This window comes from Chiloscyllium plagiosum, unplaced genomic scaffold (genome assembly GCF_037043375.1).
Source record: "Chiloscyllium plagiosum isolate Xiang-an unplaced genomic scaffold, Cpla_swu_hap1 HiC_scaffold_50, whole genome shotgun sequence".
Lineage (NCBI taxonomy): Eukaryota > Metazoa > Chordata > Chondrichthyes > Orectolobiformes > Hemiscylliidae > Chiloscyllium > Chiloscyllium plagiosum.
Window position 1 is genome coordinate 54,409,781 of NW_028270188.1, and position 15,000 is coordinate 54,424,780.

Consider the following 15,000-nt stretch of genomic DNA (forward strand, 5'->3'; position numbering starts at 1 on the left):
GGAGTGAAGGTGGGGGGGGGGGGTAAAGGGGTCCACGCCGCAGGACTGTCCATTCCCTTTACCCCGCGTAGCCCTGAGCCGTTTCCCCCCCCCCCCCTCTCAGGGGCAGCAAATGCCCTCGTTAAGGGCAACAGGAAGCTGAGGCCGGGCCCTATTGGTGAGCGGGGCACTGACTTCTCCCCCCCCCCCCCGACACGTGGCGATTATAAGATGATCCGTTGCCAAAGCGATGGAAGGTTCAGAGAGATGTCCAGCACGGAAACAGACCCTTCGGCCCAACCCGTCCATACTGACCCGATATCCTAACCCAATCTAGCCCCATTTGCCAGCACTTTGGCCCATATCCCTCTAAACCCTTCCTATCCATGTCCCATCCAGATGCCTTTTAAATGCTGTCATTGTACCAGCCTCCACCACTTCCTCTGCAGCTCATTCCACACACGTACCCCCTCTGTGTGAAAAAGTTGCCCCTCGGGTCCCTTTCCCCTCTCACTCTAAACCTATGCCCCTCTAGTTCTGGACTCCCCCGTCCCAGGAAAAGACCTTGTCTATTTACCCTATCCATGTCCCCTCATGATTTTATAAACCTCTATAAGGTCACCCCCTCAGCCTACGACGCTCCAAGGGAAAACAGCCCCGGCCTATTCAGCCTCACAAAGGTAAATGGAGGGTTGGTGGAGGTTCGGTTGATCGTAGGTTAAGATAAATGCTCCGCACAATATCGTGGACCGAAAGTCTTTTCCCTGGGGGGGGGGGGGGAGTCCAGAACTAGAGGGGCATAGGTTAAGGGTGAGAGGGGAAAGATATAAAAGAGACAACTTTTTTCACACAGAGGGTGGTACGTGTGTGGAATGAGCTGCCAGAGGAAGTGGTGGAGGCTGGTACAATCACAACATTTAAGAGGCATTTGGATGGGACATGAATAGGAAGGGTTTGGAGGGATATGGGGCCGGGCGCTGGCAGGTGGGACTAGATTGGGTTGGGATATCTGGGTCGGCATGGACGGGTTGGACCGAAGGGTCTGTTTCCGTGCTGTACGTCCTCTATGACTTGATCAGGTCCTGTGGATTTATCCACCTTTGTGAATTTTACGATATGATTTGGTGTGACATTGTCAAGAGGTTCCTTGTCGTTATAAAATACTGCTTTCAGAGCGCTGGGACAAAGCGGTTTTGAAAGAATCTTGCAAATAGAGTCATAGAGACGTACAGCACGGACGCAGACCCTTTGGTCCAACCCGTCCAGGCCGACCCAATCCAGTCCCAAATGCCAGCACTTGGCCCATCTCCCTCCAAACCCTTCCTATTCCTGTCCCCATCCAGATGTCTTTTAAATGCGGTCATTGTACCAGCCTCCACCACTTCCTCTGGCAGCTCGTTCCACACACGTACCACCCTCTGTGTGAAAACGTTGCCCCTCAGCTCCCTTTCCCCTCTCACCCTAAACCTATGCCCCTCTAATTCTGGACTCCTTCTCTCTCTCCCGCCCTATCCCTCTCTCCACCTCCCCCACCGTGCGTCTCTCTCATCCCCTCATCTCTCCTCACCCCTCACCTCCACCCTCACGTCACTCACTCCCCGTCTGAAACTCCCTCAGCCTCTCTCTCTCTCGGCCTCTCCCTCCTTCTCTCTTCCCCGATCCACACGTTTCTCTCTCTCTCTCTCTCTCTCTCTGTCCCCACGGTAACCTCGGTGCTTTCCCCCCCCCCCCCCCAGGGAAGCCCTTTGTTGCGAAGGAACGGGAAAAGACGCAGTTTGAGAAGGATGCGGATGTGATCCTGGAGCCGGAGCTGGAGGAAGCTCTCAAAAAGCCACCGACGCAGAGATGTGTGACATCGCTGGTAGGCCAGGCGGGGTGGCAGTGCTGGGAGAGCCTGGGAGGGAGGGGTCAGCGCTGAGAGAGCGGGAGCTGTCAGAGGGTCAGAGCTGAGGGAGCGGGGCGCTGTGGAGGTCAGTGCTGAGGGAGCAGGCACTGTCGGAGGGTCAGTGCAGAGGGAGCGGGCACTGTGGGAGGGTCAGTGCAGAGGGAGCGGGCGCTGTCGGAGGGTCAGAGCTGAGGGAGTGGGCACTGTGGGAGGGTCAGTGCTGAGGGAGTGGGCACTGTGGGAGGGTCAGTGCTGAGGGAGCGGGCACTGTGGGAGGGTCAGTGCAGAGGGAGCGGGCACTGTGGGAGGGTCAGTGCAGAGGGAGCGGGCGCTGTCGGAGGGTCAGAGCTGAGGGGAGCAGGCGCTGACGGAGGGTCAGAGCTGAGGGAGTGGGCGCTGTCGGAGGGTCAGTGCTGAGGGAGCGGGCACTGTGGGAGGGTCAGTGCTGAGGGAGCAGGCACTGTCGGAGGGTCAGCGCTGAGAGAGCGGGCACTGTGGGAGGGTCAGTGCTGAGGGAGTGGGCACTGTGGGAGGGTCAGTGCTGAGGAGCGGGCACTGTGGGAGGGTCAGTGCAGAGGGAGCGGGCACTGTGTGGAGGGTCAGTGCAGAGGGAGCGGGCGCTGTCGGAGGGTCAGAGCTGAGGGAGCAGGCGCTGACGGAGGGTCAGAGCTGAGGGAGTGGGCGCTGTCGGAGGTCAGTGCTGAGGGAGCGGGCACTGTGGGAGGGTCAGAGCTGTGGGAGTGGGTGCTGTCAGAGGGTCAGAGCTGAGGGAGTGGGCGTTGTCGGAGGGTCAGAGCTGAGGGAGTGGGCGCTGTCAGAGGGTCAGAGCTGAGGGAGTGGGCGCTGTCGGACGGTCAGTGCTGAGGGAGCGGGCACTGTTGGAGGGTCAGTGCTGAGGGAGTGGGCGCTGTCGGACGGTCAGTGCTGAGGGAGTGGGCGCTGTCGGACGGTCAGTGCTGAGGGAGCGGGCACTGTCGGAGGGTCAGTGCTGAGGGAGCGGATGCTGTGGGAGGGTCAGTGCTGAGGGAGCGGGTCAACCCATTTGGCTGCTGCCAGTCCTTTGTAAGATGTCTTGTACATTGCCCGCAGTAAGATGGTGGGGAGAGGAGGGAGAGGAAGGTGAGGGAGGGTGAGGGAGGGTGAGGGAGGGTGAGGGAGGGTGAGGGAGGGTGAGGGAGGGTGAGGAGGGAGAGGAGGGCGAGGAGGGCGAGGAGGGCGAGGAGGGCGAGGAGGGAGGGAGAGGAGGGTGAGGAGGGAGGGTGCGGAGGGAGAGGAGGGACAGCGATGTTGTTCAGGCCACACAAGAAAAATCTTCAACCTTGTTGCTCCAGCAAAAGTCAAGATTAAATTACTTAAGATCGAGGGTCTGTGGGGATAACGTTCCATCTCACTCAGTGACCCAATGACACAAAATGCCAATTGACACCCGACTCTCCGAGAGACGTGGAACAACGTCAGGGTAGATAATATTTCAGTAGCGTTGGGAATGGATCCCTGTGGAAAATCACATCAGCTCCTTCTTCATTGACTCCCCTCAGTTATACCACAAACCCAGACACTGTTTCTCCAGCCCCCAACACCCCCTCCCTATCTCCGTCACCCCCTCGACACCCTCCCTATCTCCGTCACCCCCAAACCTCCTCCCTATCTCTGTCACCCCCTCGACCCTCTCCCTATCTCCGTCACCTCCTCCAGCCCCTACACCACCTCCCTATCTCCGTCACCCCATCCAGCCCCCATCACCCCCTCCCTATCTCCGTCACCCCATCCAGCCCCCATCACCCCCTCCCTATCTCCGTCACCCCCTCCCGCCCACAACAGCCCCTCCCTATCTCCATCACCCCCTCCAGCCCCCGACACCCCCTCCCTATCTCTGTCACTTCCTCCGGCCCCCAAACCTCCTACCTATCTCTGTAGCTGTTCCCTCAGCGCTGACCTTCTGATCACGCCCACTCCCTCAGCACTGACCCTCCGACAGCGCCCACTCCCTCAGCACTGACCCTCCCACAACACCCATTCCCTCAGCACTGACACTCCCACAGCGCCCGCTCCCTCAGCACTGACCCACCGACAGCGCCCGCTCCCTCAGCACTGACCATCCCACAGCACCCACCCCCTCAGCACTGACCATCCCACAGCACCCACTCCCTCAGCACTGACCCTCCGACAGCGCCCACTCCCTCAGCACTGACCATCCCACAGCACCCACTCCCTCAGCACTGACCCACCGACAGCACCCGCTCCCTCAGCACTGACCATCCCACAGCACCCACTCCCTCAGCACTGACCCTCCCACAGCACCCACTCCCTCAGCACTGACCCTCCGATAGCACTCGCTCCCTCAGCACTGACCCTCCCACAGCACCCACTCCCTCAGCACTTACCCTCCGATAGCGCCCGCTCCCTCAGCACTGACCCTCCCACAGCGCCCACTCCCTCAGCACTGACCCTCCCACAGCGCCCACTCCCTCAGCACTGACCCTCCGATAGCGCCCACTCCCTCAGCACTGACCCTCCCACAGCGCCCACTCCCTCAGCACTGACCCTCCGATAGCGCCCACTCCCTCAGCACTGACGCTCCCACAGCACCCACTCCCTCAGCACTGACCCTCCCACAGCACCCACTCCTTCAGCACTGACCCTCCCACAGTGCCCACTCCCTCAGCACTGACCCTCCGATAGCGCCCACTCCCTCAGCACTGACCCTCCCACAGCGCCCGCTCCCTCAGCACTGACCCTCCCACAGCGCCCGCTCCCTCAGCACTGACCCTCCCACAGCGCCCACTCCCTCAGCACTGACCCTCCCACAGCGCGCACTCCCTCAGCACTGACCCTCCGATAGCGCCCACTCCCTCAGCACTGACCCTCCCACAGCGCCCACTCCCTCAGCACTGACCCTCCCATAGCACCCACTCCCTCAGCACTGACCCTCCCAAAGCGCCCGCTCCCTCAGCACTGACCCTCCCACAGCGCCTGCTCCCTCAGCACTGACCCACCAACAGCGCCCGCTCCCTCAGCACTGACCCTCCCACAGCGCCCACTCCATCAGCACTGAACCTCCGATAGCGCCCACTCCCTCAGCACTGACCCTCCGATAGCGCCTACTCCCTCAGCACTGACCCTCCCACAGCGCCCACACCTTCAGCACTGACCCTCCCACAGCGCCCACTCCCTCAGCACTGACCCTCCCAAAGCGCCCACTCCCTCACCACTGACCCTCCCACAGCGCCCACTCCCTCACCACTGACCCTCCCACAGCGCCCACTCCCTCAGCACTGACCCTCCCACAGCGCCCACTCCCTCAGCACTGACCCTCCCACAGCGCCCACTCCCTCAGCACTGACCCTCCCACAGCGCCCACTCCCTCAGCACTGACCCTCCGACAGCGCCCGCTCCCTCAGCACTGACCCTCCCACAGCGCCCGCTCCCTCAGCACTGACCCACCGACAGCGCCCACTCCCTCAGCACTGACCCTCCCACAGCACCCGCTCCCTCAGCACTGACCCTCCGATAGCACTCGCTCCCTCAGCACTGACCCTCCCACAGCACCCACTCCCTCAGCACTTACCCTCCGATAGCGCCCGCTCCCTCAGCACTGACCCTCCCACAGCGCCCACTCCCTCAGCACTGACCCTCCCACAGCGCCCACTCCCTCAGCACTGACCCTCCCACAGCGCCCACTCCCTCAGCACTGACCCTCCGATAGCGCCCACTCCCTCAGCACTGACCCTCCCACAGCGCCCACTCCCTCAGCACTGACCCTCCGATAGCGCCCACTCCCTCAGCACTGACGCTCCCACAGCACCCACTCCCTCAGCACTGATGCTCCCACAGCACCCACTCCCTCAGCACTGACCCTCCCACAGCGCCCACTCCTTCAGCACTGACCCTCCCACAGTGCCCACTCCCTCAGCACTGACCCTCCGATAGCGCCCACTCCCTCAGCACTGACCCTCCCACAGCGCCCGCTCCCTCAGCACTGACCCTCCCACAGCGCCCGCTCCCTCAGCACTGACCCTCCCACAGCGCCCAATCCCTCAGCAGTGACCCTCCCAAAGCGCCCACTCCCTCAGCACTGACCCTCCCACAGCGCCCACTCCCTCAGCACTGACCCTCCCACAGCGCCCGCTCCCTCAGCACTGACCCTCCCACAGCGCCCACTCCCTCAGCACTGACCATCCCACAGCGCCCACTCCCTCAGCATTGACCCTCCCACAGCGCCCACTCCCTCAGCACTGACCCTCCCACAGCGCCCGCTCCCTCAGCACTGACCCACCAACAGCGCCCGCTCCCTCAGCACTGACCCACCAACAGCGCCCACTCCCTCAGCACTGACCCTCCCACAGCGCCCACTCCATCAGCACTGACCCTCCGATAGCGCCCACTCCCTCAGCACTGACCCTCCCACAGCACCCACACCTTCAGCACTGACCCTCCCACAGTGCCCACTCCCTCACCACTGACCCTCCCACAGCGCCCACTCCCTCAGCACTGACCCTCCCACAGCGCCCACTCCATCAGCACTGAACCTCCGATAGCGCCCACTCCCTCAGCACTGAACCTCCGATAGCGCCCACTCCCTCAGCACTGACCCTCCGATAGCGCCCACACCTTCAGCACTGACCCTCCCACAGCGCCCACTCCCTCACCACTGACCCTCCCACAGCACCCACTCCCTCAGCACTGAACCTCCCACAGCGCCCACTCCCTCAGCACTGACCCTCCCACAGAGCCCACTCCCTCAGCACTGACCCTCCCAAAGCGCCCACTCCCTCACCACTGACCCTCCCACAGCGCCCACTCCCTCAGCACTGACCCTCCCACAGCGCCCACTCCCTCAGCACTGACCCTCCCACAGCGCCCACTCCCTCAGCACTGACCCTCCCACAGCGCCCACTCCCTCAGCACTGACCCTCCGACAGCGCCCGCTCCCTCAGCACTGACCCTCCCACAGCGCCCGCTCCCTCAGCACTGACCCTCCGACAGCGCCCGCTCCCTCAGCACTGACCCTCCCACAGCGCTCGCTCCCTCAGCACTGACCCTCCCACAGCGCCCGCTCCTTCAGCACTAACCCTCCCACAGCGCCCACTCCCTCAGCACTGACCCTCCGACAGCGCCCACTCCCTCAGCACTGACCCTCCCACAGCGCCCACTCCCTCAGCACTGACCCTCCCACAGCGCAAGCTCCCTCAGCACTGACCCTCCCACAGCGCCCGCTCCCTCAGCACTGACCCACCAACAGCGACCGCTCCCTCAGCACTGACCCACCAACAGCGCCCGCTCCCTCAGCACTGACCCACCAACAGCGCCCACTCCCTCAGCACTGACCCTCACACAGGGCCCGCTCCCTCAGCACTGACCCACCAACAGCGCCCGCTCCCTCAGCACTGACCCAACAGTGCCCACTCCCTCAGCACTGACCCTCCCACAGCGCCCACTCCATCAGCACTGAACCTCCGATAGCGCCCACTCCCTCAGCACTGACCCTCCAATAGCGCCCACTCCCTCAGCACTGACCCTCCCACAGCGCCCACACCTTCAGCACTGACCCTCCCACAGTGCCCACTCCCTCACCACTGACCCTCCCACAGCGCCCACTCCATCAGCACTGAACCTCCGATAGCGCCCACTCCCTCAGCACTGACCCTCCGATAGCGCCCACTCCCTCAGCACTGACCCTCCCACAGCGCCCACACTTTCAGCACTGACCCTCCCACAGTGCCCACTCCCTCACCACTGACCCTCCCACAGCACCCACTCCCTCAGCACTGACCCTCCGACAGCACCCACTCCCTCAGCGCTGACCCTCCCACAGCACCCACTCCCTCAGCACTGACCCTCCCACAGCACCCACTCCCTCAGCACTGAACCTCCCACAGCGCCCACTCCCTCAGCACTGACCCTCCCACAGCACCCACTCCCTCAGCACTGACCCTCCCACAGCGCCCACTCCCTCAGCACTGACCCTCCCACAGCGCCCACTCCCTCAGCACTGACCCTCCCACAGCGCCCACTCCCTAAGCACTGACCCTCCCACAGCGCCCACTCCCTCAGCACTGACTCTCCGACAGCGCCCGCTCCCTCAGCACTGACCCTCCCACAGCGCCCGCTCCCTCAGCACTGACCCTCCGACAGCGCCCACTCCCTCAGTACTGACCCTCCCACAGCGCCCGCTCCCTCAGCACTGACCCTCCCACAGCGCCCACTCCCTCAGCAATGACCCTCCCACAGCGTCCGCTCCTTCAGCACTGACCCTCCCACAGCGCCCACTCCCTCAGCACTGACCCTCCCACAGGGCCCTCTCCCTCAGCACTGACCCTCCCACAGGGCCCACTCCCTCAGCACTGACCCTCCCACAGGGCCCACTCCCTCAGCACTGACCCTCTGACAGCACCCGCTCCCTCAGCACTGACCCTCCCACAGCGCCCGCTCCCTCAGCACTGACCCTCCCACATCGCCCACTCCCTCAGCACTGACCCTCTGACAGCACCCACTCCCTCAGCACTGACCCTCCCACAGCGCCCACTCCCTCAGCACTGACCCTCCGACAGCACCCACTCCCTCAGCACTGACCCTCCCACAGCGCCCGCTCCCTCAGCACTGACCCTCCCACAGCGCCCACTCCCTCAGCACTGACCCTCCCACAGCGCCCACTCCCTCAGCACTGACCCACCGACAGCGCCCACTCCCTCAGCACTGACCCTCCCACAGCACCCGCTCCCTCAGCACTGACCCTCCGATAGCACTCGCTCCCTCAGCACTGACCCTCCCACAGCACCCACTCCCTCAGCACTTACCCTCCGATAGCGCCCGCTCCCTCAGCACTGACCCTCCCACAGCGCCCACTCCCTCAGCACTGACCCTCCCACAGCGCCCACTCCCTCAGCACTGACCCTCCCACAGCGCCCACTCCCTCAGCACTGACCCTCCGATAGCGCCCACTCCCTCAGCACTGACCCTCCCACAGCGCCCACTCCCTCAGCACTGACCCTCCGATAGCGCCCACTCCCTCAGCACTGACGCTCCCACAGCACCCACTCCCTCAGCACTGATGCTCCCACAGCACCCACTCCCTCAGCACTGACCCTCCCACAGCGCCCACTCCTTCAGCACTGACCCTCCCACAGTGCCCACTCCCTCAGCACTGACCCTCCGATAGCGCCCACTCCCTCAGCACTGACCCTCCCACAGCGCCCGCTCCCTCAGCACTGACCCTCCCACAGCGCCCGCTCCCTCAGCACTGACCCTCCCACAGCGCCCAATCCCTCAGCAGTGACCCTCCCAAAGCGCCCACTCCCTCAGCACTGACCCTCCCACAGCGCCCACTCCCTCAGCACTGACCCTCCCACAGCGCCCGCTCCCTCAGCACTGACCCTCCCACAGCGCCCACTCCCTCAGCACTGACCATCCCACAGCGCCCACTCCCTCAGCATTGACCCTCCCACAGCGCCCACTCCCTCAGCACTGACCCTCCCACAGCGCCCGCTCCCTCAGCACTGACCCACCAACAGCGCCCGCTCCCTCAGCACTGACCCACCAACAGCGCCCACTCCCTCAGCACTGACCCTCCCACAGCGCCCACTCCATCAGCACTGACCCTCCGATAGCGCCCACTCCCTCAGCACTGACCCTCCCACAGCACCCACACCTTCAGCACTGACCCTCCCACAGTGCCCACTCCCTCACCACTGACCCTCCCACAGCGCCCACTCCCTCAGCACTGACCCTCCCACAGCGCCCACTCCATCAGCACTGAACCTCCGATAGCGCCCACTCCCTCAGCACTGAACCTCCGATAGCGCCCACTCCCTCAGCACTGACCCTCCGATAGCGCCCACACCTTCAGCACTGACCCTCCCACAGCGCCCACTCCCTCACCACTGACCCTCCCACAGCACCCACTCCCTCAGCACTGAACCTCCCACAGCGCCCACTCCCTCAGCACTGACCCTCCCACAGAGCCCACTCCCTCAGCACTGACCCTCCCAAAGCGCCCACTCCCTCACCACTGACCCTCCCACAGCGCCCACTCCCTCAGCACTGACCCTCCCACAGCGCCCACTCCCTCAGCACTGACCCTCCCACAGCGCCCACTCCCTCAGCACTGACCCTCCCACAGCACCCACTCCCTCAGCACTGACCCTCCGACAGCGCCCGCTCCCTCAGCACTGACCCTCCCACAGCGCTCGCTCCCTCAGCACTGACCCTCCCACAGCGCCCGCTCCTTCAGCACTGACCCTCCCACAGCGCCCACTCCCTCAGCACTGACCCTCCGACAGCGCCCACTCCCTCAGCACTGACCCTCCCACAGCGCCCACTCCCTCAGCACTGACCCTCCCACAGCGCAAGCTCCCTCAGCACTGACCCTCCCACAGCGCCTGCTCCCTCAGCACTGACCCTCCCACAGCACCCGCTCCCTCAGCACTGACCCACAAACAGCGACCGCTCCCTCAGCACTGACCCACCAACTGCGCCCGCTCCCTCAGCACTGACCCACCAACAGCGCCCACTCCCTCAGCACTGACCCTCACACAGCGCCCGCTCCCTCAGCACTGACCCACCAACAGCGCCCGCTCCCTCAGCACTGACCCAACAGTGCCCACTCCCTCAGCACTGACCCTCCCACAGCGCCCACTCCATCAGCACTGAACCTCCGATAGCGCCCACTCCCTCAGCACTGACCCTCCAATAGCGCCCACTCCCTCAGCACTGACCCTCCCACAGCGCCCACACCTTCAGCACTGACCCTCCCACAGTGCCCACTCCCTCACCACTGACCCTCCCACAGCGCCCACTCCCTCAGCACTGAACCTCCCACAGCGCCCACTCCATCAGCACTGAACCTCCGATAGCGCCCACTCCCTCAGCACTGACCCTCCGATAGCGCCCACTCCCTCAGCACTGACCCTCCCACAGCGCCCACACTTTCAGCACTGACCCTCCCACAGTGCCCACTCCCTCACCACTGACCCTCCCACAGCACCCACTCCCTCAGCACTGAACCTCCCACAGCGCCCACTCCCTCAGCACTGACCCTCCCACAGCACCCACTCCCTCAGCACTGACCCTCCCACAGCGCCCACTCCCTCAGCACTGACCCTCCCACAGCGCCCACTCCCTCAGCACTGACCCTGCCACAGCGCCCACTCCCTAAGCACTGACCCTCCCACAGCGCCCACTCCCTCAGCACTGACTCTCCGACAGCGCCCGCTCCCTCAGCACTGACCCTCCCACAGCGCCCGCTCCCTCAGCACTGACCCTCCGACAGCGCCCACTCCCTCAGTACTGACCCTCCCACAGCGCCCGCTCCCTCAGCACTGACCCTCCCACAGCGCCCACTCCCTCAGCAATGACCCTCCCACAGCGTCCGCTCCTTCAGCACTGACCCTCCCACAGCGCCCACTCCCTCAGCACTGACCCTCCCACAGGGCCCTCTCCCTCAGCACTGACCCTCCCACAGGGCCCACTCCCTCAGCACTGACCCTCCCACAGGGCCCACTCCCTCAGCACTGACCCTCTGACAGCACCCGCTCCCTCAGCACTGACCCTCCCACAGCGCCCGCTCCCTCAGCACTGACCCTCCCACATCGCCCACTCCCTCAGCACTGACCCTCTGACAGCACCCACTCCCTCAGCACTGACCCTCCCACAGCGCCCACTCCCTCAGCACTGACCCTCCGACAGCACCCACTCCCTCAGCACTGACCCTCCCACAGCGCCCGCTCCCTCAGCACTGACCCTCCCACAGCGCCCGCTCCCTCAGCACTGACCCTCCCACAGCACCCGCTCCCTCAGCACTGACCCTCCCACAGCACCCCCTCCCTCAGCACTGACCCTCCCACAGCGCCCGCTCCCTCAGCACTGACCCTCCCACAGCGCCCACTCCGTCAGCACTGACCCTCCCACAGCACCCGCTCCCTCAGCACTGACCCTCCCACAGCACCCACTCCCTCAGCACTGACCCTCCCACAGCGCCCGCTCCCTCAGCACTGACTCTCCGACAGCGCCCGCTCCCTCAGCACTGACCCTCCCACAGCGCCCGCTCCCTCAGCACTGACCCTCCGACAGCGCCCACTCCCTCAGCACTGACCCTCCCACAGCGCCCGCTCCCTCAGCACTGACCCTCCCACAGCGCCCACTCCGTCAGCAATGACCCTCCCACAGCGCCCACTCCCTCAGCACTGACCCTCCCACAGCGCCCGCTCCCTCAGCACTGACCCTCCCACAGCGCCCACTCCGTCAGCAATGACCCTCCCACAGCGCCCACTCCCTCAGCACTGACCCTCTGACAGCACCCGCTCCCTCAGCACTGACCCTCTGACAGCACCCGCTCCCTCAGCACTGACCCTCCGACAGAGCCCGCTCCCTCAGCACTGACCCTCCCACAGCGCCCACTCCCTCAGCACTGACCCTCCCACAGCGCCCACTCCCTCAACACTGACCCTCCCACAGCACCCACTCCCTCAGCACTGACCCTCTGACAGCACCCGCTCCCTCAGCACTGACCCTCCGACAGAGCCCGCTCCCTCAGCACTGACCCTCCCACAGCGCCCACTCCCTCAGCACTGACCCTCCCAAAGCGCCCACTCCCTCAGCACTGACCCTCTGACAGCACCCACCCCCTCAGCACTGACCCTCCGACAGCGCCCGCTCCCTCAGCACTGACCCTCCCACATCGCCCACTCCCTCAGCACTGACCCTCTGACAGCACCCACTCCCTCAGCACTGACCCTCCCACAGCGCCCACTCCCTCAGCACTGACCCTCCGACAGCACCTGCTCCCTCAGCACTGACCCTCCCACAGCGCCCACTCCCTCAGCACTGACCCTCCGACAGCACCCACTCCCTCAGCACTGACCCTCCCACAGCGCCCGCTCCCTCAGCACTGACCCTCCCACAGCGCCCGCTCCCTCAGCACTGACCCTCCCACAGCGCCCGCTCCCTCAGCACTGACCCTCCCACATCGCCCACTCCCTCAGCACTGACCCTCCCACAGCGCCCACTCCCTCAGCACTGACCCTCCCACAGCACCCGCTCCCTCAGCACTGACCCTCCCACAGCACCCACTCCCTCAGCACTGACCCTCCCACAGCACCCGCTCCCTCAGCACTGACTCTCCCACAGCGCCCACTCCCTCAGCACTGACCCTCCCACAGCGCCCACTCCCTCAGCACTGACCCTCCCACAGCACCCACTCCCTCAGCACTGACCCTCCCACAGCACCCGCTCCCTCAGCACTGACCCTCCCACAGCACCCACTCCCTCAGCCTTGGGTGGGTTGGGACAGCCTGGATACTGGCCTCCTGACCCCTGAGGAATGATCTGAGACTGTTGACCTTCGAGCTGTGGTTGTCAAGCGAGAGTGAGATAGGAAAACTGAGATGGGCGAGTGGATATAGACATTGGTGAGTAACCCATCGCTATGGCAACCGATACTCCCGAGCCAGAGTCAGGGAGCAGATTTGAAACCGACCTTGGACTCTTCACATAATCATTGTCTCCATTGAGGCCTTAACTTAGCCCTCAGGCTTAAACCAATTGCCAAGCTGAAAATGTGTTGCTGGAAAAGCGCAGCAGGTCAGACAGCATCCAAGGAACAGGAGTATCGACGTTTCGGGCATAAGCCCTTCTTCAGGAATAAGGAAAGTGTGTCCACTAGGCTAAGATAAAAGGTAGGGAGGAGGGACTTGGGGGAGGGGCGTCGGAAATGCGATAGGTGGAGGGAGGTCAAGGTGAGGGTGATAGGCCGGAGTGGGCGTGGGGGCGAAGAGGTCAGGAAGAAGATTGCAGGTTAGGAAGGCGGTGCTGAGTTCGAGGGATTTGACTGAGACAAGGTGGGGGGACGGGAAATGAGGAAACTGGAGAAATCTGAGTTCATCCCTTGTGGTTGGAGGGTTCCTCGGCGGAAGATGAGGCGCTCTTCCTCCAGCTGTCGTGTTGCTATGGTCTGGCGATGGAGGAGTCCAAAGACCTGCATGTCCTTGGTGGAGTGGGAGGTGGAGTTGAAGTGTTGAGCCACAGGGTGGTTGGGTTGGTTGGTCCGGGTGTCCCAGAGGTGTTCTCTGAAACGTTCCGCACGAAGGCGGCCTGTCTCCCCAATATAGAGGAGGCCACATCGGGTGCAGAGGATGCAGTAAATGATGTGTGTGGAGGTGCAGGTGAATCTGTGGTGGATATGGAAGGATCCCTCAGGGCCTTGGAGGGAAGTAAGGGGGGAGGTGTGGGCGCAAGTTGTGCACCTCTTGCGGTTGCAAGGGAAGGTGCCGGGAGTGGTGGTTGGGTTGGTGGGGGGTGTGGATCTGACGAGGGAGTCACGGAGGAGTGGTCTCTACGGAAAGCTGATAGGGGAGGGGAGGGAAATATATCCTTGGTGGTGGGGTCCGTTTGGAGGTGGCGGAAATGACGGCGGATGATACGCTGTACATGGAGGTTGGTGGGATGGTAGGTGAGGACCAGTGGGGTTCTGTCCTGGAGGCGGTTGGAGGGGCGGGGCTCAAGGGCGGAGGAGCGGGAAGTGGAGGAGATGCGGTGGAGGGCACCGTCGATCACGTCGGGGGGGAAATTGCGGTCCTTGAAGAAGGAACCCTCCAACCACAAGGGATGAACTCGGATTTCACCAGTTTCCTCATTTCCCCTCCCCCCACCTTGTCTCAGTCAAATCCCTCGAACTCAGCACCGCCTTCCTAACCTGCAATCTTCTTCCTGACCTCTCCGTCCCCACCCCACTCCGGCCTATCACCCTCACCTTGACCTCCCTCCAACTATAGCATTTCCGACGCCCCTCCCCCAAGTCCCTCCTCCCTACCTTTTATCTTAGCCTGCTGGACACACTTTCCTCATTCCTGAAGAAGGGCTCATGCCCGAAACGTCGATTCTCCTGTTCCCTGGATGCTGCCTGAGCTGCTGCGCTTTTCCAGCAACACATTTTCAGCTCTGACCTCCAGCATCTGCAGCCCTCACTTTCTCCTTAAACCAACTGCCCCCTTTCAGTGCACCATCATCCCCAGCACAGAGCACATACCCACCTCTCAGATGTGAAGGCCATATTCAGGAATTGCAGTTTGCTGAGTCCGATTCCCAAACAGGAATCATGACCCCCCCCATCGGGGCCTGTCAGAATTGATCCTTTTCACCAG

The 15,000-nt window shown here is 63.7% G+C and overlaps 1 protein-coding gene across 1 annotated transcript in view; it reads left to right on the forward strand.

Moving 5' to 3' along the window:
• Positions 1-1,678: 1,678 nt before the first annotated feature.
• LOC148135315 (tropomodulin-4-like) overlaps positions 1,679-15,000 on the forward strand; it is a gene marked incomplete at its 5' end in the record, with an annotated part of 69,312 nt that continues 55,990 nt past the window's right edge. Inside the window, 2 exon segments of the mRNA XM_087985114.1 lie at positions 1,679-1,802; positions 1,805-1,840. Of these exon segments, the coding sequence (XP_087841240.1) occupies positions 1,679-1,802; positions 1,805-1,840 (160 nt within the window).